General features: G+C 44.8%; 2 protein-coding genes across 6 annotated transcripts in view; one reads left to right on the top strand and one right to left on the bottom strand.

The window, feature by feature from the left end:
- Window positions 1–191: 191 nt before the first annotated feature.
- On the top strand, window positions 192–5,228 carry stpg4 (sperm-tail PG-rich repeat containing 4). The gene is made up of 7 exons (XM_029521770.1): window positions 192–221; window positions 317–373; window positions 893–1,147; window positions 1,403–1,467; window positions 1,638–1,683; window positions 4,100–4,204; window positions 5,121–5,228. The coding sequence occupies exons 1-7, from the start codon at window positions 192–194 to the stop codon at window positions 5,226–5,228; spliced, it is 666 nt and encodes a 221-aa protein (XP_029377630.1).
- A 4,759-nt stretch (window positions 5,229–9,987) lies between these two features.
- Window positions 9,988–25,067, bottom strand: part of ttc7a (tetratricopeptide repeat domain 7A) — a 37,466-nt gene continuing 22,386 nt past the window's right edge. For all 5 annotated transcript variants that reach the window (XM_029521349.1, XM_029521350.1, XM_029521351.1 and 2 more), the window contains 3 exons: window positions 24,498–24,632; window positions 21,504–21,706; window positions 9,988–11,615 (listed from right to left, as the gene is read on the bottom strand). In XM_029521349.1, the coding sequence (XP_029377209.1) occupies window positions 11,397–11,615; window positions 21,504–21,706; window positions 24,498–24,632 (557 nt within the window). In that variant the 3' untranslated portion in view covers window positions 9,988–11,396. The remainder of the gene's footprint in view (window positions 11,616–21,503; window positions 21,707–24,497; window positions 24,633–25,067) is intronic.

Below are 25,067 nucleotides of genomic sequence, written 5' to 3'. Positions count from 1 at the left end.
AACTGCTAGGTGAGTCTAAATTTAGCCTACCAGGCCGGCTCGTTGAAAAATTGATCAATAGTGGAGTCGCTGCTATAGTAACAGTAAGTTTTAATGGCGGTCAGGTTTCACCGGATCTCCAGTCAAGCAGGAGAGTGAACAACAACAATGGGCTCAGTGCAGGACTGAGCGGTGTCTCTAAGGCCGGAGACATGTCGCGGGGCGGGAACAGATCAGATAAGGTAAGAATCCAAGGTTTCTTTAAAGGGAAGAAGAAGAACTGGTAAAGGGCACGCACACACACGTTGTCGGTGCATCAAACTGTTCTTATCTGCAGGGTGAAGACAGAGTGGACCAGTGTGGACGGAGCAGCTGGTGGACGGGAACGCTGAAAGTAGGTGTCCGGTCCCATGACCTGTCATCAGAGCAGAGGCGGCCACATCAGGCCCAAGCACACCGCTGCTTCGTCACTCTGGAGTGACTCATTAGCTCGTATTTAACTCCGGCCGAGCTGAGCCTAATGAAACCGCAGCAGAGCCTCATAAACACATGATTGTTTTTGCAATGTGTGTAGTTTTCAACTACCGCCTTTTATTGCACAGCACTTTACAAAGTCTGCCGTCTGCCAGAAATGAATCCGAACACAGCAGAGTCCGGCCTCTAAAAGCCTCACGGCGCATTCATCGCAATAACACACAGACCTAATTAACTATCGGTTTATCTTAATGCAGGCTCAGCTCTCCGGCTCCATCACTGTAGTAATGATGTCCATACAGCAAACAGTCTGAGCCCGTGCTGCAGTCGTCTGATCTGCATTTGGCTCATGCAGACAATGATCCACACGTACAACAGTTCAATACATTTCCTGTCACTGCACCGAGCCTCGTCGTCCCTAAACTTTTCCCTCCTCCAGGACACGCCCATCCCCGGTCACTATCACATTCGAGACTTCGTCGAGGAGGCTGAACTGAACCCTGTGAGGAAGACGTACGGGTTTAAAGGTGCGGGCAGAAAAGCTCAGATTCTGGGCTCCCGTAACGGGGACCTGCTTCTGCCGGGGGCGTACGACTACACTGACTCGATCCAGGAAGTCCTGAAGCAGCGGGCGTCCTACTCCTTCAAAAACTGTCCACGACCCCACGTGGCCACCCTCGGCCTCAGAGACAAGGTGAGACTGAGACACACCACCTCGCAATCTTTAGTTAGTTTGGCTTTGCGAGCATTTGCTGAAGGCGGTTCGTAGCAGGTCTCTTCAACACCATCCACCTCGTCGACTCCAACTAAGCATTTATTAATGGTTGTTTTAATAGTTTTTGGCTGTTGGATGGAGACATGATCATAGTGCTCAAAATGGCATAAAGCGCTTTTTAAAGTGTAGCTGGAATATGAAGGTGATCCTGTAACGTCTATTTTCTGGTGCCAGCACATAAATACGTCGCCGTGTGACTACGATGTGGGCCCTAAACCCGTGACGAAGAGTCCCTGCAAGTAAGTTCCGACAGACAGTCATCAGTCCTCCATCTTCTCGAGGATTAAGGATCAGCAACCATTGTACAGTGTCTCTCAATCATCCAGGAACTTATTCTTTCCTCACCGTTCTCCTCTCTTCTATCTTTTGGACACCCACATTCCTCTCCCTCTCTTTTTTCTTCTTGCAGGCATGTAATGTTTCGCTCGACTGTACAACGGATCAGCTTTCCTCCTGTAAGTATCTGATCACGCGGAGCAGTTATCAGGCCCATTCAGGTCTTTCCATTGTCCACAAAAAGCCTTCATTACAATAGACTTTTTTAGGTTTTGATTACAAGAGCCGTGCATGAGCTGGTTATGACAACCGCAGAGGAAACTGATTCCAGCAGCTGATTGGAGGGGCCTGCTCTGGCTGACCGGTCAGCGTCGGTTCATGTTGCACAGCGAGTGTTGCTGCCTAACCCGCGTGTCCGTGCTGGTAGCTGATGGATACTTGAGCCGCGCTGGCAGGTGCTGAGTGTTGACAGAGAAGGAAAGGCGCTAAGAAATCCCGAGGGTGTTATTACTGCAGAGATGGGAGCACTTTTCTGCTGTTAGTGGTGTCATAGCGACTCCGGGACAAGTTTATTGTCAAAGGTTAAGCAGCTTCACAAATCCCCCTGTGAAGTTCTCAGAAAGGGCCGATCATTCGGGCAGCTGCCCTGCCAGAGCTGGACGGACATTAGTGGATCAGAGAGGAGGCAACTAAATGGTTTTTCACCGAGAGCTCCGCGTCCGTCCCGACGTCTCTGAGCTGAAATTTAAAATGAAATTGATTTCCACGCGCCTGAAAGAGGCCTCCGCTGAGCTGGAGATGTTTGGGGACGCAACAAAAGCAGCACATACAAATATCTGTGTGTGTTCAACTGAATTGCTCCGTCCTGGGGCCACAGCGTGTCCTAGATTTACATGTTGTGCTTTTTTTTTCTCCTGTTTTTGCAACATCAGCCGCACATGCTGCTCAGAAGGAACAAATCCTCCCTCTAGATTCAAGTCTGCTTGAATTCAAATCATAATCACATCTATTTCCTATGAATACATATCCCACTTCCTATTGTACCAAAGCTGCAGTCTGTACTCACACAGACATTCGTGGTACCCAGAGGATGACTTTCAACGATTGCGACCTTGGTGATCTCTTCATTTTTCCTCATGAGGGTGATATTTATGTTTTTCAGCACTGACGTGAGGTTGGTTTGTGTATATATTTATCTATATACAGCTTCATTATCATGTTCCAAATGATTCCACCTCAGTTTATTTTAGAGGAAAAAGAGATTTCCTGTTTATTTAAGGCGGGCTGTATCACAAGGATTCGGACGGGCGAATCAAAAGCAGGTCAAAGTTTAAAAGTTTCACAGACAGTGACAGCATGTGCCACATTTCCACGCCACTGTGGCTCTGCGGGAAACTAGGCCAGGAGCTTTGGCTCAAACACACTTCCACACATCCAGAGAAGAGTTTCGCTGCTGTCTGCCGGCTCCTGTGAAATACACCTGCATTAGCGCCTCAGGGAGCTTCAGCCAGTTAGAGGGGATCAAGTGAACCGGCAGCCGGGTTCAAACAGTAACCTAATGGGCGCGGCGTTTCCTCCAAGGAGTCAAGGAGAGGAAAAGACATCTCCCTCGTCTTCCTCTGTCAGAATCTGAGAGCGGCTGAAAATGAAAGGCTAGTCCTGCGTTCAGGGACAGGGAGACAGTTTTATGTCTGAGGAGGAGGACGGCGGGGAGTGATGCTATTTCTGCATGGCACGCCGCTGGTGATGACCAGTATGTGTGTTAGTGGGTAAGAGAAAAGGAGAATTGAAAGACAACGAGAGAGAGAGAGAGAGACTTTTGACAGAGATTCAACCTCAACATACCGAACCAACAGATTTACTGGCAAAGACCAGAAAGTCATGAGTCAGATTATGTGTCACAGGCCTTAAAAATATTGATATGAAATCCTGGAATAGGTCGGCTCTACACTGACGGAGCATTCCTCACATGGCTGGAATATCAGCATGATGTAACAATAGAGTTTTCAAGAGCTACCGAGTTCAGTGGCATAAAAATGAAAGTAACCTAATTCAAGCTCACGCGTTTTTGGCCAATTAAAGTTTCATAACAAGCTGTTTCTGTGTGTGACCACAACTGTTGCTGGTGTTCAGATCTGATTCCACTGTGAATCAGCTACTTGCTGTAAACTACTGATATTTCAATAAACACAGAATTTAGAAATAGGAAAACGAATTGACAAAAAAACAAATCTGGTGAGTAAAATTCCAATTTCTGTCCAATCACAGAGCTAATGCTCATGAACATTTTCTAAATTATGCTGTAAAATGTTTTTTATTATAGATATAATTATATCAGTTTATCGTATGAGGTCAGTCTGTCCTTCAGCCATTTTCTTGTCAAAGCCTTTTAACTCATCCAGATCACTAAGACACATTATGAATATTAATTAATGAATAATTATTCAGACATTTTTAATAATAATAATAATAAAAAAAAAACTCATTACATGGTACAGATTATATCCTGGGCCTGTTTGACAGAATATCGAGGTTCACTCAAAAAAGTCAATGAATCAATCTCTCTGTAATGTCTTCCATCTCTGGCCACCACAGAAGGAGGGACCAGCTCCATGTCATTACAGTCCCCAGACCAGACCTGAAAAAGCCATCACGTCCTGCTTCAAGTCCACTTTACCGCGGCTCCACTATGTGCACCCAGTGAGTCCAGCTCTCCTCTGTATGTTTGTAAAATGTAAGATACACATCCATGTAAGTGTCTTATTGTGACGACAGAATTATTTTCTAAAATATTTTAAAACTGTAATTTGATTTGAATCACTTCAGTTCCTTTAAGTAAAGTGGGACATCATGTTATCAAAGAGGCTTCAGAAAGTATTCAGACCCCCTCTGTTGTGTTGCAGACTGAAAACTCTTTTTAACAAAGATGATCAGGTTGTCAGGAGTATCGTCTTTGCTCCAATCTTCCTTCCACCAAACTGAAGTGATGGAACATCGTTAAGAAATGCAGGTTCTTGTGCAGATACACAAGCCAAACCATGAATTCCAAGAAAAGAAAAAGGAGTCGTCTGTTCTTTTCCCAAGCCAAAAGGAAGAGTCGGCCGTCCAGCCAAAGTGACCCAATGAGACACGAAAACCTTCCAGAAGGACGACCGTCTGAGCAAAATGCCATAAATCAGGCTTCTGTGGTGAAGCTGTGAGACGGAGGTCACTTTGAGTGAAAGGCATATCATGTTCAAGTTTTCAAAATATAATTTAAAGAACTCAGAGAGAGTAAGGAGAAAGAGTCTCTTGTCTGATAAACACCAGAAGGTTCTCCACAGCCAAGATGAAGCTGGAGTGACTTTGGGACATTTTGGGACTTCTGTCTGACCGCAGCAGGTCTGCGACCTGAAGATGACCTGAAGATGACGAAGAAGGCAGCTTCCCATTCCAGCTGAGGAAAGATTTGACTGGAATCAACTTCCCAAGACGGAGGTGTGCAAAGCTTACATATGTTGGCTCACCGCTAACTTAAGAAGCAAAGGGCCTGAATACTTTCTGGAGAACAGGACGCTGCAGAATAAACGTCAGCGGGACAAATGTCACATATCTGTGTTATTTTCATGTTTGACAGAAAACCCCGGGACCCGGAGCGTACGAACCTTGTTGGAAGTTGGGCGACCGTCTGAACGCCAAGCTGCCAGACCCCTCCTTCAGCCTCTTTTTCCGCAACGCTCCCTAGTGTGGACTTTATTTCCCACGATGCCTTCACCCTCGTCCTGTCGACCTACTGGCACAGCACACGTGACCCTGCGTTAATCATGGAAATAATTAGTAAAATCACAAGTGCACAAAGAAATAACACCTCCAGTCTCTCATGACCCGTCTTTATGTGTGTGTCAGCGAGGGATTTTGTGGGCTGCCAACAACACAATCAGCTACATTCGTTGTGCTCAAATCCCTTTTGTGATGCCAGCCAGGGAAGCAGAATGATCTTATCTGCAACAAAGGGTACTTCATTCCACTTAACTACACGTTCCCGGTATTGCTCTCTCCCTTCATTTCTCCTCTCTGCCTCTCTGTTGGCAGTCAGGCTGCTTCGCCTTCCTACTATCTCTGCCCCGCGATGCACTCAGGAGGAGGAATGCTGCTCAGCCATGCGTCACATGCACATAGCTTAGTGTGGCATGCTGCACCCTCAGATAACACATTCAGTATTAGGGGCCAAAGCAGCGGCGCACAATAAAACGTCTATTCTTATCGCTACCTTCTCTGCGTACTCACCCTTTTCTTTCGACCGACCGACCAACCAACCAAACGTGGAGACTGAAGAGAAGTGAGAGGAATCACCTGAGCCTGGCACATAATTGGAGGTGTAGATTACAGCACAACAGGGAAAAGGTACAAACATTATGAATAAATACATAAAAAAAAAAACACACGGCAGATTTGCTATGGGTATGATTCCGGACGATGTTTCTTTATCTGCTACTTGTTTTGTTTGTTTGTGGGGTTTTTTTTTTTGTTTTTTCTGGTTTGTCAGCACTGATTTATATTCATGGACTTACACTCAAGAATTTTATGCCACAGCCTGGTGGGCAGTTTTTTATCTAAAGATGTACAGCAGTAATTAAAGCCCACTGTATGGAGCTTTCTTTGAGTGCATGAATAAAACACCAATAGCAGCTAATTACACAGCACAAGGCCTTTAACAAACAGTAATACAGCTGTCCCACTGATATAAATTAGTCATGACTTTGATGCAAGAACGGGCCTCATTTTTGTTTGTTCATGAATCTGCAAATTTGCTTACATGCCTCTCATAAAACTTAATAACATGACGAAGAACTCAGTGTTGCTTAATTTGAAGCTTATGAGCAACCTTCCAAGTGGTCAAACAATAATTATAGCTCCTTTGACTCCAGAACTGAAGCCACGTGTGGTGATGTAACCGGAAAGTCAGGACAAATATTTTTATTAATCCTGTCAGAGAGTTAACATCTGTGAGGAGATGAAGATGCTGCTACCAGGTTCAACATTTATTTATTGCCAGCTACAATCAAGTGTTCATGTACTACATATGAGAGAGAGAGCAGAGCTTTTGTTTCAAGTTGTAAGACCCCTCAAGCCACCCGAGGGGACTTTGGGTGCTGAGAGATAGACGTGAACATAAAGAAACATTGTTTTGACTCCTTTAGAGGCGTCTGCGAAGTGTTTTGTCTGCCGTCAAGCCGTGCAGGGCGTTATCACAGCCACATCTGCTTTAATCTCCACCTCTCTGTTTTCCTTCGGTAGTCGACATTCAAGAGCATGAAGAGGTTCAAGAGCCAGGCTCTTATTAGCCGTGTCATTATGGTGGAGACAAAGGAGCGCACATTTGCATCCGGAGAGGAAGACAATCTTATTAACACGGAGCTTAGCATGCAGCCTCTCGAGGGCAGGCCATGTGTATCCACCGCTGGAGAGAAAGAGGCAATGAGAGCAAATGAGTGTTTGAGTTTGAGTTTGTGTTTGTGTGCGTGCGCAAAGAGCAGCGATTCGGCCTGTGGTCAAGCCACCAAGCCCCCAGTAATCTCTGTCCCTCTCAACCCCCGACGCCCTTCCTCCCTTCTCATCTCAGTGATCTCCGTAGTCCAGCGTTGATCTCTGACATATGCCTCATACTGACGACTTAACACCCTCCGTCTCCCACAGCCCGCCCCGACCACAGGCATGACCGGCCGTACTCTGTCAGTCAGGCCGGCCCCTCGCGGACCAGCGTTTCTTAAAAGGATACGCAAGCAGCCGCACAATCCCCTGAATGCAAAACACACACATGCATCCTAACCCTCTCACAAAACTGCAAACACAACACAGTTCCTTGTTTCTTAAAGGTTCTCAAAAACTGGAACGTCACTCGCACGTTAGTATTTTACCTCCATTTAATGAATGCGATTTTAAGTGAATTGACTTTAAATTCCTGCAACATACTGCACTAATCTTACCACACACAATCTTTTCCTGCTATTGGTGGCCAGACAGTGATTTAGGATTTGAGGTAGATCATAAAAGAATCAGCTATCAGCGCTGGTCGAACACGGGACCCAAAACATCAGCGAACAGCTTAATGAGAACATTCAGGAAGCACATCAGCGAGGGCCTGTCTGGGATAAATCTGTGTTTTTGGCAGCTTCCTGCCGGACGGTGACCCCCCGCTCCTCAGCGGCACAGCTGGGCCGGAGTGAAAGACGTCAAATTAACGGCTAACTCGGGACAACATGCTGAGAAAATGTGTCGCTGCTCCAAAAGGGATGACGAAGGCAAGGCCGCAGGAATTTCCTAAGAATGTGAGGTTGCTCAAAAATACCCATAATCCAATACTGGTGTGGGACAAATGCCATCATCAGTTGCTGAGTCCCAGCTAAAGGTCGACAAACAAACAAAGCCTCAGACAGAGCAGCCTTTGTCCACTCACTTGACATTGTGCTGAACTAAAATGGCCTCACCGCTCTGGGCCGGCCGGGCCGGACCTCCCTTTTCCATTAACCCTCCCCAGCTCGACAACAGCGGTGGCAAACTTGGTTTGTTTTATTGACACGGGTTATTCTGAGCGATCCGGTTCACTTCAGTCAGTGACACACACACACACACCCCTCCAATTTAGTACAATTATTATTATGATACTAATCATAATAATCATCATAGCATGTGCATAAAACACCAGTGTGTTTAACCGCCTGCTTATGCTTATTAGATTCACTGACTGGAGTGAAGTCACTGTTTCCAGTGAGTCCGCTGTCTCACCTAGGATCCGGATTGATGGAGGCCTCGGGCTCGTGATTCAGTGCGAACTGATTCAGGAAGCGACGAGCTCTACTGGAGGACACGAGCACCGGGGTGGGGTGGGTGGGGGGGTTAAACAAAGAGGAGGCAGGCTCGGAAGTGCTTCTCCCTCGTGTCTCCACCAGAGTCCAGGTCACATTCCCTCTCATCACCAAATCCCACACTGAGGGTGATGACTGGCCAGAGAGGGAATTCAGCGGGCAGTGCGACATGCCAGCAGGGTGACCAGGTATCCATTTACCCCCTCCACTCCTGCGCTTACTCCTAATCCTCCTGCCGGGCTGCTGACAGACACATCGGAGCAACATTACGCTTCTATTAAATGACATCTAAAAGTTTAATCAGCTCCAATAGGCAGCTGTTAGCGAACGGTGTCATTGTGTAAGTGGGTAATGGTGCTGGCACTGCAGCCGAGCGTGGACCTGGACCAAGACAGCTGGAGGGCGATGAGGTGAGCTGGAGTGACTGATGGAACGGCCGCCATGTCACTCCACGCCACTTCATCATTTGAGCCGTCTGCTCGGAGCAACTCAACTCCTCTTCTTCTTCTTCATGTCATTTCACGGCCTCAAACTATATATACGTCTACAGTGCCGGCCTCTTTATTTTTAAATGAGATTATGGAAGCACATCTGATCCTTTAACCTCCATCCCACCCCTCACCCTTCCATGACTCTCCGGCCTTGTTTGGACATCACAATGGCGGTTTATGGTTTCCTTCTTGGCGCCCTACACCAGCACCGCCCAGCCCGTGCCCTCCAGATGCCCCCTGCAGAGCTGGCATCAACACACAAGCAGGACAGCGACCTGAATACCAGACCCCCCCCCCCCCCGCCACCACACACACCACTCTTTCATCATCCATTATTAGTTTGTTATTGATGCCTTATCAAACTAAATCGACTGTGACCTCACTTTTGTGACGATCTTATTGATTCCAGGTGTGTGAGCTCTGTGTGTGTATGTATTGTTTGTTTGTTTTGGTGTGTGTGGATGGAGCCTCCAATAGTCAGTCAACACCACAACATGTGTGTGCATGAACATGTGTACTGTAGAACATAATGCCTATCGATGTCAGCGTGTGTGTGGATGGGATTAGAGCGTTCGTCTACCCAAGCTGCTGTGTAGGTGTCACACAGGGCTCTAATCAGGAGAGGATGGAACAAGGGAGAGCTGCTGGGTGGGTGGGGGGTTAGCGGAGGTTTTAAAAAAGGACAGGGAGGGCCGGGATTAGAGTCGGGGGGGGGGGGGGGGGGGAATGGGTTAAAAAAGAGATTGTGGGTTTGCTGAGAGCAAAGACAGGGACTCTTCCCATAACACAAATCAATTTACACCAGCCTGGGACATTGATTGCAGCTGAGTCATACCTCACATGGTAACAGACATCAAACAGACACTGTCAAGCCTGTAAAACCACACAACAGGGGCATTATCTGTGTGTCTGTGTGTGTGTGTGTGTGTGTGTTGTTCAGCAGACCAGATAGCTCTCCTCTTCCCCAGTTACTCAAACAGGGGGATGGCTGCTAGGCAACCAAGCCACATCACATCACATCAGGCGAGCCGGGAGCGAGCAAGAGACATAGAGAAATAGAAGAGGAAAAGAGAGAGAGAGAGAGAGAGAGAGAGGAGGAGGAGGAGGAGGCAGTTTGGAGGCAGAAACTGTGCTGGCAGTATTACATAAGCCGGCCGCCCGGTCCCACTGCTCACATTAATGTGGTTAGGCACTCGGAAGTGATGTCCATTAGTCACAAGTGACAAGGCAGGTGAAGACGTGGCATTATTAAACGCCATTGTTGTTTATAACGGAGAACATCACAAACAGGCGAGTCCAAAGGAACACAACACAAAGAAAAACAAGAGAGACGGCGTGCACATTATCGGAGGATGAGTCGCCTGCTGTACTGTACCAACACAACAAACACAACAGAGACCGATGACACCCCGGAGGGACAGTCCTAAACAAACACAACAGGAAGATACATTACGTAAAGACACACACACACACACACATACATAAAAGTGACATACGGAGCGACAACATGACAAATTATATGAGGTCTCCTTTGAAGATGGGGGGGCGGTTGTGTGTACGTGTCTACATAAAAGCTGCGTCAATCAATGTGATGATAAGAATACATTAAAGGCTAAAATGAAAGTGACGTAGAGCTGCTGTTGTGAGCAGCTTTTATGCAATCTGCATTTTTACATATAACAAAACATGCAACAAATTCTACCTGAAGACGTAACCAGCACATCAAATCATTTATGAAGTATCACAAATATTATTCATTAGTTAATAACTGAGAAACATCTGTACCTTATTATGCCACTTTTTGTTTTCAATGATTTATATCAATATTCAAGAAAATATAGATCATTTCCTTTCTCTCACCAAATGCACCTCATTAAGAGCTGCTTGGAATGTACAGATATATTATTTTTGGTAAAACTACAGTCCCTGAATACTGAACACGTTGGGAAGAATGCTTATTTGCTTTCACACCAAGAGTTTGAAGCGTTTTACACCTAAAATTGAAAGTGTTTTTCAGCACGTCAGCAGATGAACGGTTCTCCGGGGGGGTTCAGGTGACGTTGCTGCCACACAGGACCAGAGCTGATAAATACCTGTGACGACCACAGGGAGTGATTTCAAAATGTAGATTTTACAATGGTAACAAAAGCCTAAAGTTAACAGGTGTTCCCAGATTATTTTGACTGGTGTTTAAAAAAAATAAAAAGGCTTTAGATGAGAAGATAGACATCTCTGATTGTTGATTAAGAAACAACACTCATGAATCAGTTTTATAAAACTGTAAAACACCTGAATCTGATATCCGGATGTGAAATTATTTTGTGCAAAAGCTGAAGTTCTCCATCCTGCAGCTCCATATTAAACTGACAGATATCTGAGTGGCATCAAGCTTCTCAACTTACTCTTGGCAACAAAGCAAATATTTCCCAAAATGTCAAGCTATTCATATGAGGGACATTTTCCCACCCATCTCCGTTTTATTCATTGTATCTCCACCAGCGTGCAATCATCCAGCCTGAGACCAGTCCTGTGTCCTGAACCCAAACCTCCGACCCCTCAGAGCTCCCTGGGGATGATGGTGAAGGGACGGATGGGACAAGAAGCCTCGAGCTCCAGGGCCGTCAAGAAGCAGTCGGGGGCCTGGCTGGAGCTCCGAGACTGCAGGGCCTCGCCCAGTCCGCTCCAAGCTTCGTGGGAGGTGCTGTGGACTTGGACTGCATCACGAAGGACCTTCTCCCCGAGGTGGACGCGTCCGCTTCTCACCAGCAAACGGCCCTGGACAGACAGGCAGAGGGACGAAACAGGAAACTCAGTTCAGCTGTAAAATACTGTACGTACATACAACTGTGGTGACAAATCTATTTAGGGCAGAAAATATCAGACCTTCTAAAGCTCTACTACAAAGACAGCACATAACAGTGATTTTTGTAGTTTTTATACTGAACAGATGGTAGTTTAAATAGAACAAAGTGGTATTTAATTGCTGAGTTTGATGAGTTTAAACAGAATTAACACCCCTTCTGAGGTGAGTTGTGGTATAAATGCAGCCCTGTTTTTCACAATACACAATGGCCCCATCACATTAAAGCTCACGACCTTGCCTCTAATGTTTTTACTCTAAATATCTACCATTAAAACATTTTTCAGTGCATGATGAGCTCAAACAAGCAGATGGCGGCTTTTAACACACAAAAAAATAAAAACCCAAATTTTGGGTTATAATTCCTGTTGGCCTTTGGACTAGTTTAGCACAAAAAAACCAAAAAAAACAAACAAACAAACAAACAACTGTACTACTTTTGACTAGAGTTGTATTTAACTGGAATTGTACAACTGAAAAGAGAAAATCCACAAATCATGAGATTAGGGGTAGCCTTGGACACAGACACACAAAAGGGTGCCACGTTTAACCTGTTTAGATCAGCTCAACAGGGACACTTGAGGTCATTTTTTTCTGTTTCGGTAATAATATCGTTACTATTTCTACACTACAGATTTGAAGACAACCTGCACAAAAAGCTAAATGGTTTACAGGCTGCAGTTCTGAGGCATCCAACCCAGAAGGAACTGATGGATGCTTCCTGAGGTTTGTATAATCGTGCGACTGCTCTGGCAGCAGTCAGTACAGTGTTATCATCCTCCAGGTTTCCTTTAAAGGGGCTCTCTGCTGCAGAAAGCGACGTCTTGGCTGCCGGTGAGCGGTAGCATCTTCAGGACAGTTTGGAGTTTTACAGTCCAGTGCTAGCTGGTTACCATGCTAACCCTGACATAAAAGACCAACGTTATTCATTCTGATTGCTGGAAACAGCTGTAGCGGGGTAAAGGATTACAGTTAATGCTAAACTTGAAACGTTTGCCTTACGTCAACATCTGCTAACACTAACTTTAGCTATGTAGAAGTAGGAAAACAAAATAATTGCTGCTTTAAGGTCTCTGATTATTTTATTAACTCTGCCAAAGATGTCTGATCCGTTTGTCCGGGATGATCAGGTCTTTCAATCAGAGCCAGCAGGAAGGTTTCCCAGCAGCTTCTATGATTTTCCGGATGGTTCTCCTGTGCAGCCCACAGATCCTGGATCAGGACTAAGGACTGGCCCGCCAAGCCCTTCCATCACACTTCCACCGGTTCCAGCACTCAGCAGATCTGACAGCTCTACCTACACCACATGTTGTTGGCCCCAGACACCAGCTCGGTTCCTGCTCTAAGTACAAAAATGTTTGGCAGCCCACTCTGCATCGAAACTAATCACGCTACTTCAACAAGTCACTAAATCAAATAAATCTAGACAAATAAATCTAAATCGTTCCTCCCATCCACGTCGAGAGACGTTCGGAGCTGATGTGATATCAATACGTCTTCTTACGTCATAAAGTGACCCGAACTCAGTGGAAGTCAGAAGAAATTAACATGAATAAAAGAACCATCAGTATGTACCTTAAAAGAACACATTCAGAAGTGTTCATTTTCAGTGGCGTGCTGGGCGCCGACTGCCCAGGGCTCTGCCAGGACGAGTGCTGGGCACGCACGTAATCTTCACACTCACTGCTTTTATACTGTATCAGTGTGTGTGTGTGTGTGTGTGTAAAGAAGAGTGTTTATGTGAAAAGAGCAATATTACACTTGATATCTGTTGTCACCATTTTTTTGGTGTGTGCGTTTGTGTGTCTCTTCACCCTGCTCAGCTCAGCCGGGGTGGGGTGCATTTGAGAACCCAGCAGAAAAGGGCGCCACGCAACTGACGGCACAGAGCCAAATTTGTGTTGTGCACAAACACAATGCACAGACACACTCACTCACATGAAACCTACAGCGCCACATGGAGACTAAAGGTGACAACAGACAGCCACTCTCACACAATAAGGTTCCCTCCCTCGCTTTGACTATCTGTTACACACACACACACACACACACACACACACACACACACACACACACACACACACACACACTCTGAGCTGGCCTGAGGTTAGACAGACGAGTCTTGTTATGCAGCCTCTACTCACAAGCTCCAGATTAATTGGGCTGAAATTCACATAGCTGTCTAGGGCCTCTGATGCAACTTTCAATAAGAGTACACACACACACACACACACACAGACACACACACACACACACACTTTAGCCTTCTATCCTCCTCTGTTCTGCTGTGTTCAAAACAGAGGAGAAACTGAAATGGAGAAACTCACAGGCTGCACATGGAGGTTTGCTCATTTGTGCGTGTGTGTGTGTGTGTGTGTGTGTGTGTGTGTGTGTGTGTGTGTGTATGCATGCCTGTGTGTGTGTCTGTTTGGGTCTATGATGTATTCCTTGCTGCCGGTTTAGCCTCCACATCTTGCTGTCTGTACTCAGACTCACAGGGGTTACATTGTTCTAGTGTTTCTAGCATAAACACAGTCAGCCAGTGGGCTAACACACACACACACACACACACACACACACACACACAATAATACACACCCTTCCATCTGTGCTGCGGCACGTCAGTTATGCTGGTAATCATGGAAAAGTTGATCCTTCTGGAGTGGCAGCTCCATCAAATAAACACTATTCCACATTCTGATGTGGAGCTGACAGGGAGGAACACGCTGCAGAAAACACACACGGCCCCGCATGTAAAACATTCAGCTCTGGAAATAAATAAAATAAGATAATGTAACACCTGTCCGTTTGTTACATGGATTACAGGGCTGTGGCTGGCTCAGATCATTATTTTAGCAGATGTAAACATTTGGCCTGGCTCTGTTCAAAGTGAATAAATAAACCCACCAAATTTATTTTCAATATTGGAATGTTGGTATTTGTTTTAAATGTACTGGGATGTAAAACGACGATAATTTCCTTAATATTTGAGACTCCGTTTGGAATTGGCAGTTATGGTTGAGACCAAAATGCTGCTACAGCTCATTAGCTGGGTTGTCTTATATAACCTGCTCCACAACAGAGACCTGATCCCCTGGTACTGACACTGTACCAACATGTTGTCCCCTTCACTTTCAAAACTTTCCACCTGGCATTAGCAAGCGGCTTTAATCAACATACAATTGAGCAGGAAAAACTTTGAGGATCGATCCCTCAGATGGATACCAAGTTAGAGAGCGAAGAGTAGGAACATTTGGCTTCTGTCAGCAAAAGAAAAGACTATAATCTGTGAAGATGCTAGTTTCTGTCCCTTTTCCTGCCGTAATGACTTCCAAAGCGCATCAAATCCCACGCTGCTCGATTAAACTAGAAAATCTGCAGCGATATTGTGTTTTTAAAACTCAGTTAACAGCTTCAGCTCATTCTACCATTTACAGACCTGACAAGACTTTGACTGCCAGTTCCTGCTTTCCGAAACCGTAAATCTCTACCTAGAGACCACAAGGAAGAGGCCGAGGAAAAGGTTTGGTAGTAAATGAAGTGGGAATTAGGGACATTTTCCCATAGACTTCAACACTATCTCACTTGTATTTACAACCAGAGGAGTCGCCTCTGAATAATCAATGAAAACATCCATAATAGTGAGCTTTTCCTTTAAGTTGGGTAAAAATAGTTTTTAAATTAAGAAAAGCAGTGACAAACAGCTAAAAGAAGGTTGGTAGTTCGATTCCCAGCTCCTCCCACACTGCCTTTAAAGATCAAGCCGTGTCAGCTCGCTGTGATCAGTGTGAGAGTACCAAAAAAAAAAAAAAAAAAAAAAAAAAAGGACACACTGCTTAACGTTCTGGATAAAAGTGTGACTGGCTGCTGAGGGTGAGTGAACGGATTCAGAAATAAAGAAAAAAGTGGACGTTGGTGAGCAAATGCGTGTTCAAGAAGACAGAGATTGCTGCCGAGCGTCTCTGGCATTACTCTGATAAAACTGGTTTCGCTTTAATTACTCGCAGCCATCTGTCTCCAGTTTTACCTCAGCTGATCCCATCAAGCTTGGCAGCAAAGGTTTAGTTTTTTTCCTGTTGCCATTAAAGCAGAACTAAAGTCAGCCGAGCCAAAATCGAGCAAGTGGGCAGTCTTTTTTTTTTTTTTTTTTTTTTTTGTGTGTGTGTGTGGGGGGGGGGGGGGGGGGGGGGGGGGGGGGGGCATCGTCTTTCAGGCTGAATTCAAGCAAAACTTTTTAAAAAATTAAACAAAAAAAAAAAAAACCAGCATTTAATTAAGTGTATTTCCCTCAGCTAGATTGAAGAGAATGGGAAAACAAAAGCTTCTTGGATGTCACAAACGAACACACCCAACAGAGATTTGATTATGGAATTTGATACGCATCGGGGAAATGAGTTTTTGTTCTTTGGTGTCAATTAATATAATTCATATTTCATACTGTGCAAAAACAAAAGAGTACTTTGTAATACTCCATACTCTAATACCATAGAAATATATTACTGGGAATAATATCTATTGGATAACTAAAAAACCTTTTCTGCTTTAAGCTTGTATATGTTGACTGGAATATATATTATAGTTTTTGCTTTGCTTTTAATGCATCCAATATATTTTGACTTGGTGCAAACGTAAATGTTTTTTCTTTATCTATTTATAATTTAATGCATGACACATTAAAGTGTGCAAATAGTAAAGGGGGGTGAATTCTAAAGTAGCTGTACATTACATAACTGCCAAATCAGTCACTCGCAAAATGGTCGTTTGGATCAGTTTCCAGAAAAAAAAGAAAAAAAAAAAAGCACAGGAATTAACATCTTCTAGACGGCGTAGAGACAGCTGATCTCTAAATTTAGACCCGCAATCTGCTGTTGTCAGCCACGCTGCCTACATAGCTGAAGAGCCGTGAGTGACCAGGGCGAACTGTCGAATAAGGAGCAGGTCGTAAAATGTTTATTTCAGATGAAAGGTTGGAGTTTGTGAAGTTAAAGAAGGGTTAAAGTGTTTGCATGGCTCAGTTCAGGCCCAGTAAGTTCCATAACCCAGAGGGTTTGTTATGACACTCGATAACCATCTGTTGGACCACTTAGCTTAGCTAAGCTAATCAACGTAGAGGCCTTGATCTTCCCTTCTAGCACAGATATCCAATATCATGAAATACTTAAACTTCAGACTCCATGTTTTAAATACTGTCCAAAATACTGTCCTTGTTTTGCGCTTTTACAAATTTGCCCCTAAAAATTTAGCCAGACAAGTTTGGCAGCTCTGCAAACTTTAAATTCATGATTCTGATTTCCTGTACAGATATTTAAGCAGTTCAACACTGAGTGAGTCCCCATTATGTTCTGTTTTTGTCGGCTTCATGTGGTATTGACCTCGCTGACCGTTGCGTCGCCGCCATGACACGCACATACACAGCACGTCTGCACGCTCGGCTGCACCTTCAGTGTGTGTTTGAAGAAAGAAATGGGATCTGCAGAGCATCTAGAATCAATTCCCTCTCTATCAGAGCAGATACAAGTCAGCATGACATGACCCACACATACAAACACAAACACACACACAGGGAGAGGCAGCAACAGGAAAGGCAAAAAAAGAGAGGCGTGATAAAAGAACCTCGGAAGAAACTGAGGAAGAGAGCGAACAAGAAAAGAGCTAAAATGGGAACAATGAATAGAGAGAAAAAGAGATGGAAGGAAAAAGAGAGTCGCCAAAGAAAAAGGAAAAAATAAGTGAGCCCAGATGAGCCATACATAGCAACGGAGTCACCAGCCAACTCCCAATCGTCTCTCTGTTTGCAACCCGATTTTTTCTTCTCTCTCTCTCTGGTTATCAGAGGTCTTGCTCAATAGAATACATTTCCCTGGTTGCTAGGCAATCCCATAAAGTGGTGAGAACGAGCAAAGCGTTATAAATAATGTATTTGCATTATCTAATCAGCTGACAACCACCCCCATCCACACAGAAAGGGAAGGAGGGAGAGAGAGATGGGGGGCATTTGATAATTGGAACGCAATTAATTCAATGAGCACAAGACCTCGGCCGATGTGAAGCTGTGTATGAATATGCTTCTGTTGGAGAGGGGGAAAAGTAAAGAGTGTGTGTGTGTGTGTGTGTGTGTGTGTGTGGGGCTGACTCAGAGCAGGAGGGATGAGATGTGGAGGATGTTGGGAGTGGGTCAGATTCATTTCATACCATCGCCGGAAGCAAGGCTGGGCCATGTTTCAGGATCAGCTACCCATCTGAACACACACACACACACACACACACACACACACACACACACACACACACACAAACACACACAAACACACACACACACACACCAAAATACCAAACACTTTGTGTGATTAATTTAAACTTGGTGTTGCACACGTTCAGATTTAACCTGTGGACTGGAACAACCAAGACATTAAAGTAGAAATCTCCAGCTCCACCTTAAACACACATACATGCGCGCACACATACCATAACCCTGCACTGGTTTCCCCTAACTAACACTCCCTCATTCATCCAAAAATACTCTGAAACCAGCAGCTGACCAACCAGAGCTGTGAGTCACTGTCTGATTACTGCATTTCTCTCTGAAACACACACACACACACACACACACACACACACAGATGATGTTAACAGTTGGTGATGGAGTGGTGAGTAAAATGGCGTGCGGTGACTGAGGGAACATGGTGGTGGTGTGTTATTAGGAGCCGGACCACAGCGGCTGTTCGTGGCTTCGGGATGTGGGTTTCCTGAACACAACGTTTCCCCTTTTTCCGTCCACCGCAGCTACTGTGGAGAAAATTACAACTCCGCTCCAGACTTAACCTGACGCACCAGATGGGCTGTTACACAAAGCCATCTGGGAGGACTTTGGTGAAAAGTGTTTGGGGAAAGGGAAGGTAAAAAGGATAAAAACATGCAGGTAATTGGTGAAACCATCCTGTCACTCTCAAACATTAGCCAGTCTTATTCTGCACCCTTCACACTTCTTTTGAACAAACAAACCTGTCAGGAAAACATCATAGTTCTTCTTCGGGAATAGAAAAGCAACAAAAGTAGTGAAATGAGGCCAGAATAATAATAATAAGAAGAAGAAGTAAGACAAGCTGAGCATCCAACAAAACAACGGCTGTTACAAGGAACTAAATGAGTAAAAATAATCATTTAAAAAAATAATAATTCAGGTTCCTATAAAGATGCCATTTTCATCTTATATCCAGTTGAGTAGAGGTTGAATTGAATTGAATTGAAGGCCGTTGCTCCATATTATCAACCTTCCTCCTTCTGAATACTTCCCGTCTGTATTAGCACCGTAAAGTGTCCAGTAAAGACGAGCTGTACAATAACATTGATAAAACTTTTATATGGCACAATGATTCCTCTTTTCCCCCAAAGGTTTTTAATTCAGAAAATATCTGCTGAAATTAAAATCTGAAAATGATAAAAAAACCATCTTGTAGGATATATATATATATATATATATATATATATATATATATGTACTCTTCACAACAAAGAAAGTTCTTAAGGACATTCAAGGAAAGTACAGTATGTACTTTTGTAGAATAATTGCTCAAGTGTAAGACTATCATCAGAGTTCCCCTTAAGGCAGAGCAGAATAAATGGGCCACCGGCACACAAAGTGTCCACAGCAGATACAGTATAAAAATAAATGCACGAAGCCGGAGCCACTGAGCAGCAGCAACTGTAGGTTGTATTCTGGAAGGCTGATGCAAGCCAGAAATATGGGCAGTGCTCCAAATAAAATGTCCCACACACTGTCCTACTTAGGCTCCATCACAATGCAAGGATGCATCCATTTAACAGACGGCTCCATTAGCATGTAAAAAATATAATCCGCAGCACGCCGAATTTTATATCGCAGGATTTTTATATTTGGGGTTTATGTCTTCATCTCTTGTGAAAAGCTGAAAAAAAAAATCTCTCCTCTGCAAAGGACTCTTCAGTTCTTTGTCAGTGGCAGGCAGGAAAAGGTCCACTGTGACCATTTTGTTGTAGGTCACCAGCGGGGCCCATTTATTTCATTTTGCTCTTCGAGGAGTGCTGGAGGTTCCCAAACACTGAGGACGCTGTGCTCCGGGAAACAACCAAACCTCAGAAATGTTTTCCATCCTCGGCCTGAGCTGTGCCTCATCACAATTTTATATTGCAGAGTTCCACTGAGGGATTACTTGACTTAATTTTCATGCAGTTTTTTTTTGTGTGTGTGGGACTTCATATTTACAGGTGCAGTCCACTCGAAACTACTTTCAATTAAACCAATTTGCTTCCTCAGTTGGACTCCCGTCAACTTCTAGAAACATCTCAGAGAGTAAAAACGTCCACCTGGAGTCCCAATATTTCTTATTTGCAGAAACATCTACAAACTACAAACAACTCAGCGTACACTGATGGGCAAATATTGATATTCTATAGATTTCGTTATTAAATAAAGCCCAAAGCAGAACAGATCTGGAGACTTTCTGAAGAAAATGTATGTATAATTTATCCCGCCCCCCCCAAAAAAAAGAAAAAAACCAACTGCCTAAATTTGCTTCCATGGATGAAAGAAGGCGTACACAAACACAGTCATGGCTCGACACACACACACACACACACACACACACAGAACACATCTGCCCTGTAAGAGACCAGAGTAGGACACTGCCAGCTGGCTTTGTTTCAACTTTTCGCCCCCTGGGTTTGATTCTCCCACAGGCCAAATATGGAAGAGACGCAAACCTTTGTGGTCCCAAATGAGACTGACAGACGCACACATGCACACAGACGCACACATGTGGATAACACGCACCCTGAATGAAGTGCACAGTAGGAACAACAGCATTAGCCTTATGTGGTCACAAGGTGGCCAGAGCTCAAGTCAAAGAGATATCAACCGGCACATCTGCGGTCACCATGGAGACCACAGTCATCAGTGTGTGTGTGTGTGTGTGTGAGGCTTGGATTTGAACAATATCAGTCCGTCTGGTCACATCACCATGACAACAGAGAAAGTTCAAAAGGTCAGAGCAAGTGTGGTTAATCCGGTGGATCATCTGGAGGACAGACTGGGAGGGAGACGGACTGAGGGAGTGGGTGGAAGTGGGCGAGAGAGGATCTTTATAGTGCAGAAGAAAGAGAGAGAGAGGGAGGATCTGCTCAGATGAAAGAATTGTGGGGGAGTGATCCGGCGAGAGAGACAGAGAGCCAGTCTCTGAGCAGGATTTGTCCTTTGTTGGTGCTGGCCCAAAAAGCTTGTTTCTATTTTCTGAAATATTCTGTGTTAATCTGCTGTGGAAAACTTCATATGTCTGAGCTGTAATCTGATATTACACTCACGACACCGAACTGCACCGCACGACGGGCCGACATCCCTGCTGCTGCTCTACGAGGCTAACTTTGTCTCATAATTCCTCTTGAATTTGTGATTCCTACATTTCAGAAATTCAGGTATCACAAAATAAGACAATTGTAAATATGGTGAACCAATATTTATTGGACATCCTTACCTTTAGATTTATGTATTTTCTCTGATTCTTCTAAAAATGGGGTTAGCATACGTTGATATTTTCATTAGTTTGTTAAAAATTTGTTTTTCCATTTTGATCTGATTTGATTTGTATGTGTGTCTCTGAGAACAAGCCAACAGTTTAATTACCAGAATCTAAATGCTTAGTTAAAGTTCTTTTATTATAGTTGTAGCACTTAACAGTGGAAAGTCCGAACTGTTTCGACGTTCTCCGTGCTGTTTGTGTACGTGTTGTTAAGTTCCTCTCAGTCTTAGGTAACGTCTCACTGTCGCTCACCATGTTCACCAGGATGCGCTCTCCGGTGGGATGGATGGCCAGGGCCTCGTCGTACAGGCTTTTCGCTTCGTCCAGCTGACCCCGGAGCTCAGCCAGGCGTCCTCGCTGCAGCAGCACCGAGTGCGAGTTGGGGAAGAGCGCGCTCGCCTCGGAGATGCAGAACTGGGCCTCTTTAAGCCGACCGTCGGCCATGAACAACTCGCCTGCGGGAGGAGACGGAACGAGGAACCAGGAGGGAGGTGAGAATTGGAAGAAAGGGAGAAGAAACGGGGAATGGAAATGGGAGGAAATGATCAGGGACACACAAAAAAAAAAAAAAAAAAAAAAAAAAAAGAGTTAATGAACGTCTAAACTGTGAGTTCAGAAGCACCGAGTTAAAATGTAAACTGTGCAGCAAACACAAAATACTACACTGAGATGGACACACACACACACACACAGATGTAATGCCTGGGAAGTCATGAAAGTCTTGCCTAAATATGGCCATCACATACTGAGGCCGGCCGCCTCCTCACCCCGCTGCTGGGAAGATGAGGACAAACCCCAGACACACACAAACACACACGCTCACACAACATCACGCCTACAAGCAATTCATTGTCCAATAAGCCGTCGGACACAGAGCTGACCGGAGGACCCGCCTTCGAGGACGGAGCAGACCGCTGCGTGGGCAGGAAGCCGCAGCAGGGAGCCGTCAATCAAGAGTCGACGCCGGGTCGACAACCAGAGAAACCCTGAGAAAGAAACCCCTCAGCTGTGTGTGTTACAGATAGACAGAATGAACCCTGCTGTGCAAATACACTGCACACACCGTCTGCTCCGCGTGAACCCATGTGTGTGCTTGGTAGCGGACGCTTTGTTTGTTTACCTGCGTCTCATGGATGCACAGATGGGAAACACGTAGCGGCGAATGCATGTATGCAAAGTGTCAGAGGAAGAGGAGCGGACTCTCAGCCGCGGGGTTCCTTTTCATGGCTGCTTTTCAGGGAAAAAAGATTCACTGAACGGTTACGTAAGGCCTCATCCTGTTCAGCACCTGAGCCCTCAAACTATTAGATTGTGTTTACGTTTGTGTTTGTAGAAGACACACAGCTAAACGTCGCCCTCTGTGTCCTTTACGTGTGTGTTTTTTCTCAATGTGGTCATTGAGGATGTGAGATTGAAAGAGGAAGTGACTGATGTGAAGAGGAATGCTGGGACGGAGGGAGGAGAGGTTCAACTGGTTCATTCTTGAGTGAGGGGACACACCCCCTGATCTCTCACACACACACACACACACACACACACACACACACACACTTTCTATTTTGCCCGTTCTCAGCCAAGGAATAGTAGAGTTGAAAGGTCGGACATAGAAAGTAACCTTGAAATCACACCAGGCCGCTCGGGACGTGACCCCGTGACCCTCCCCATCCCGTCCTGAACCACATCACGCTGGTATTCCGGCTGCATCGCCGCCTTCGCTCAGTTGCGATACAGATTCCCTTTCCCATGCCTCGTCCACTCCAGCTGAGAGATGGAGCCGTGTTTGTGAGGAGCATCTCTGCTCTCCGGTGAACTTCCACAGGCAGACTGAAGGCTGAAGGGGTGGAAATAATGGCCGTATGCTGCACTGCCATTCTGCCCTTAAGAGGAACAGTGGACTGCGTGTATGCAGGTAAAGCTCCCAGATAAAGTAACAGTTATCTGAGAGGACCGAAATGGCTCAGACCACTAAATTGTTAACGTTTTTCCTTTTTCCCTCGCTTGTGGAAGGCAGAGGAGAAAATGGCTGTAGTGGTCACAATAAATTAATCATGTAGTTTAAATAAGGTAACAACAAATCCTTTTTGGCAGCAGTTTTGATTTATACATATATATAAACATAAAGTAACATAAATAAACCCGACTGAATCTCTGTGGCACCCCAGAAGGACTGAAATCTAACTGCACTTCTCTGAAAAGTGTGAGTGACTGAGTAGCATCTACAAAATTTCCATGAAAGGGTTGATGTCAAATTAAATAACATGATGTTTAGGACAGCTACACTTTCCATACACACTAGGGTTTGTTTTTTTGTTTTTTTTTAGCTTTACTCCTGACCGATGTGATCAAACGTATATATGTGGTCCAATAATTGAGCTTTGAGGTGCACCATGTGTCCACAACCACTGGACCTGGACAGATCTATCAGTCATAAACAGCAGGGTCAAAGGTCACGTAAATGTGGCTCTACACTCACCACAGACCTGAACGAAGGATGTAACAAATCTTACGGTGTTTATTATCTAGGGAAGGTCATCTTTGTCCTCCTCTTGTGCGATTGGTCCTCCACTTTGATGGCTATTGGATGAATAGTCATAAACCACGATCCTTTGAGAATAAACGACTCTAGTGAGCCATTAGGAGTTCTAAGTCATTAGTCTCTGCTGTACCTCACATTTCCTGATAATTAGCAAATAATAGCATCGTAACACACTGAACAATGATCAACAATTTTTGATGTAAAGATTCTAACATAAGCGTTCACCTCTTAGACTCAGAGCTGCAGGCAGCGAGGGTGGAGAGTCAGTTCTGTTTGCTTTTAATGCTGTAGTCCTTCAAAAAATTGGAGAACTCAAAAGCTTTAGCTATCTGAAATCAATGTTCTGTCCATTTTGTACTGGCCAGTGGAATTATTATTCAAACAGCTGAATTACAGTGGAAAACACAAAAAAAATCTGAAATGTGATTATTCAATTTAATTCCCATAAGACGTTTCCGAACTTTTTCCAGCTCAGATTCAATAAAGACATGAGCGAGGTTTTTCTGTGCTCTCAGTCCAGCAGCAAATGAACTCCCATGGCGCACACACTGATTACACAGTAACTGACTGACCATAAACCCCGGCCAAGACTGAAAAGAAACTCCCTGCTGACGAAAGGAATTTCAAATCAACTTTTCCAAGAGATCCCAACTCCAAGGATAACTTGGAAAACTTGTGTTACAGTGACTCATCGTGTATCGCCGTCATACCAGCCTGTAGCCAAATGCGTTCTAAGGTGGTCCAGATGTAGGTGGGTCCTTGGCGACGCATGGAGCTCATGTCTGACACCTCAGAGATCGCCGCCTCCAGACGGGACACCGCAACGGATGAAGGGCTCAAAGAAGCTGTGGAGAGACGAGAGGAAGAAGAAGGGCCTCAAAGTTTTAACGGAACATTACAAAACTGCATCATCAAAAATAACAGAGAGCTCTTTAATATGCTAGAGCCGCTGAATGTAGAATATTTTATCTGAAATTAGTGACATTTAAAACCCTTCGAGATCCGTCCAGTTGTTGGACACTTGTTAAATTGTGATCAGAAAACAACAGAACAGAGCCATTCGTTCTTTGTGCCTCAAAACACAGATGTGGAGGTGAGTCACATCATTGATATATAACAGTACACGTGTTTCCCAAAGAGGGGGGGTGGGCTCAGACAGGCAAACATAGTTTAATCCGTTACAGGCCAAACACTGGAGGATCTAAATTAACCCGCGTTCACCTTCCTTACTGGTATTTACCCGACACCAGACAGGGAGGAAAAGCCATTTGACTTAAAAT

This window comes from Echeneis naucrates, chromosome 15 (assembly GCF_900963305.1).
Source record: "Echeneis naucrates chromosome 15, fEcheNa1.1, whole genome shotgun sequence".
Lineage (NCBI taxonomy): Eukaryota > Metazoa > Chordata > Actinopteri > Carangiformes > Echeneidae > Echeneis > Echeneis naucrates.
Note: the sequence above shows the minus strand (reverse complement) of the source record. Positions and strands in the feature narration are given on the sequence as shown.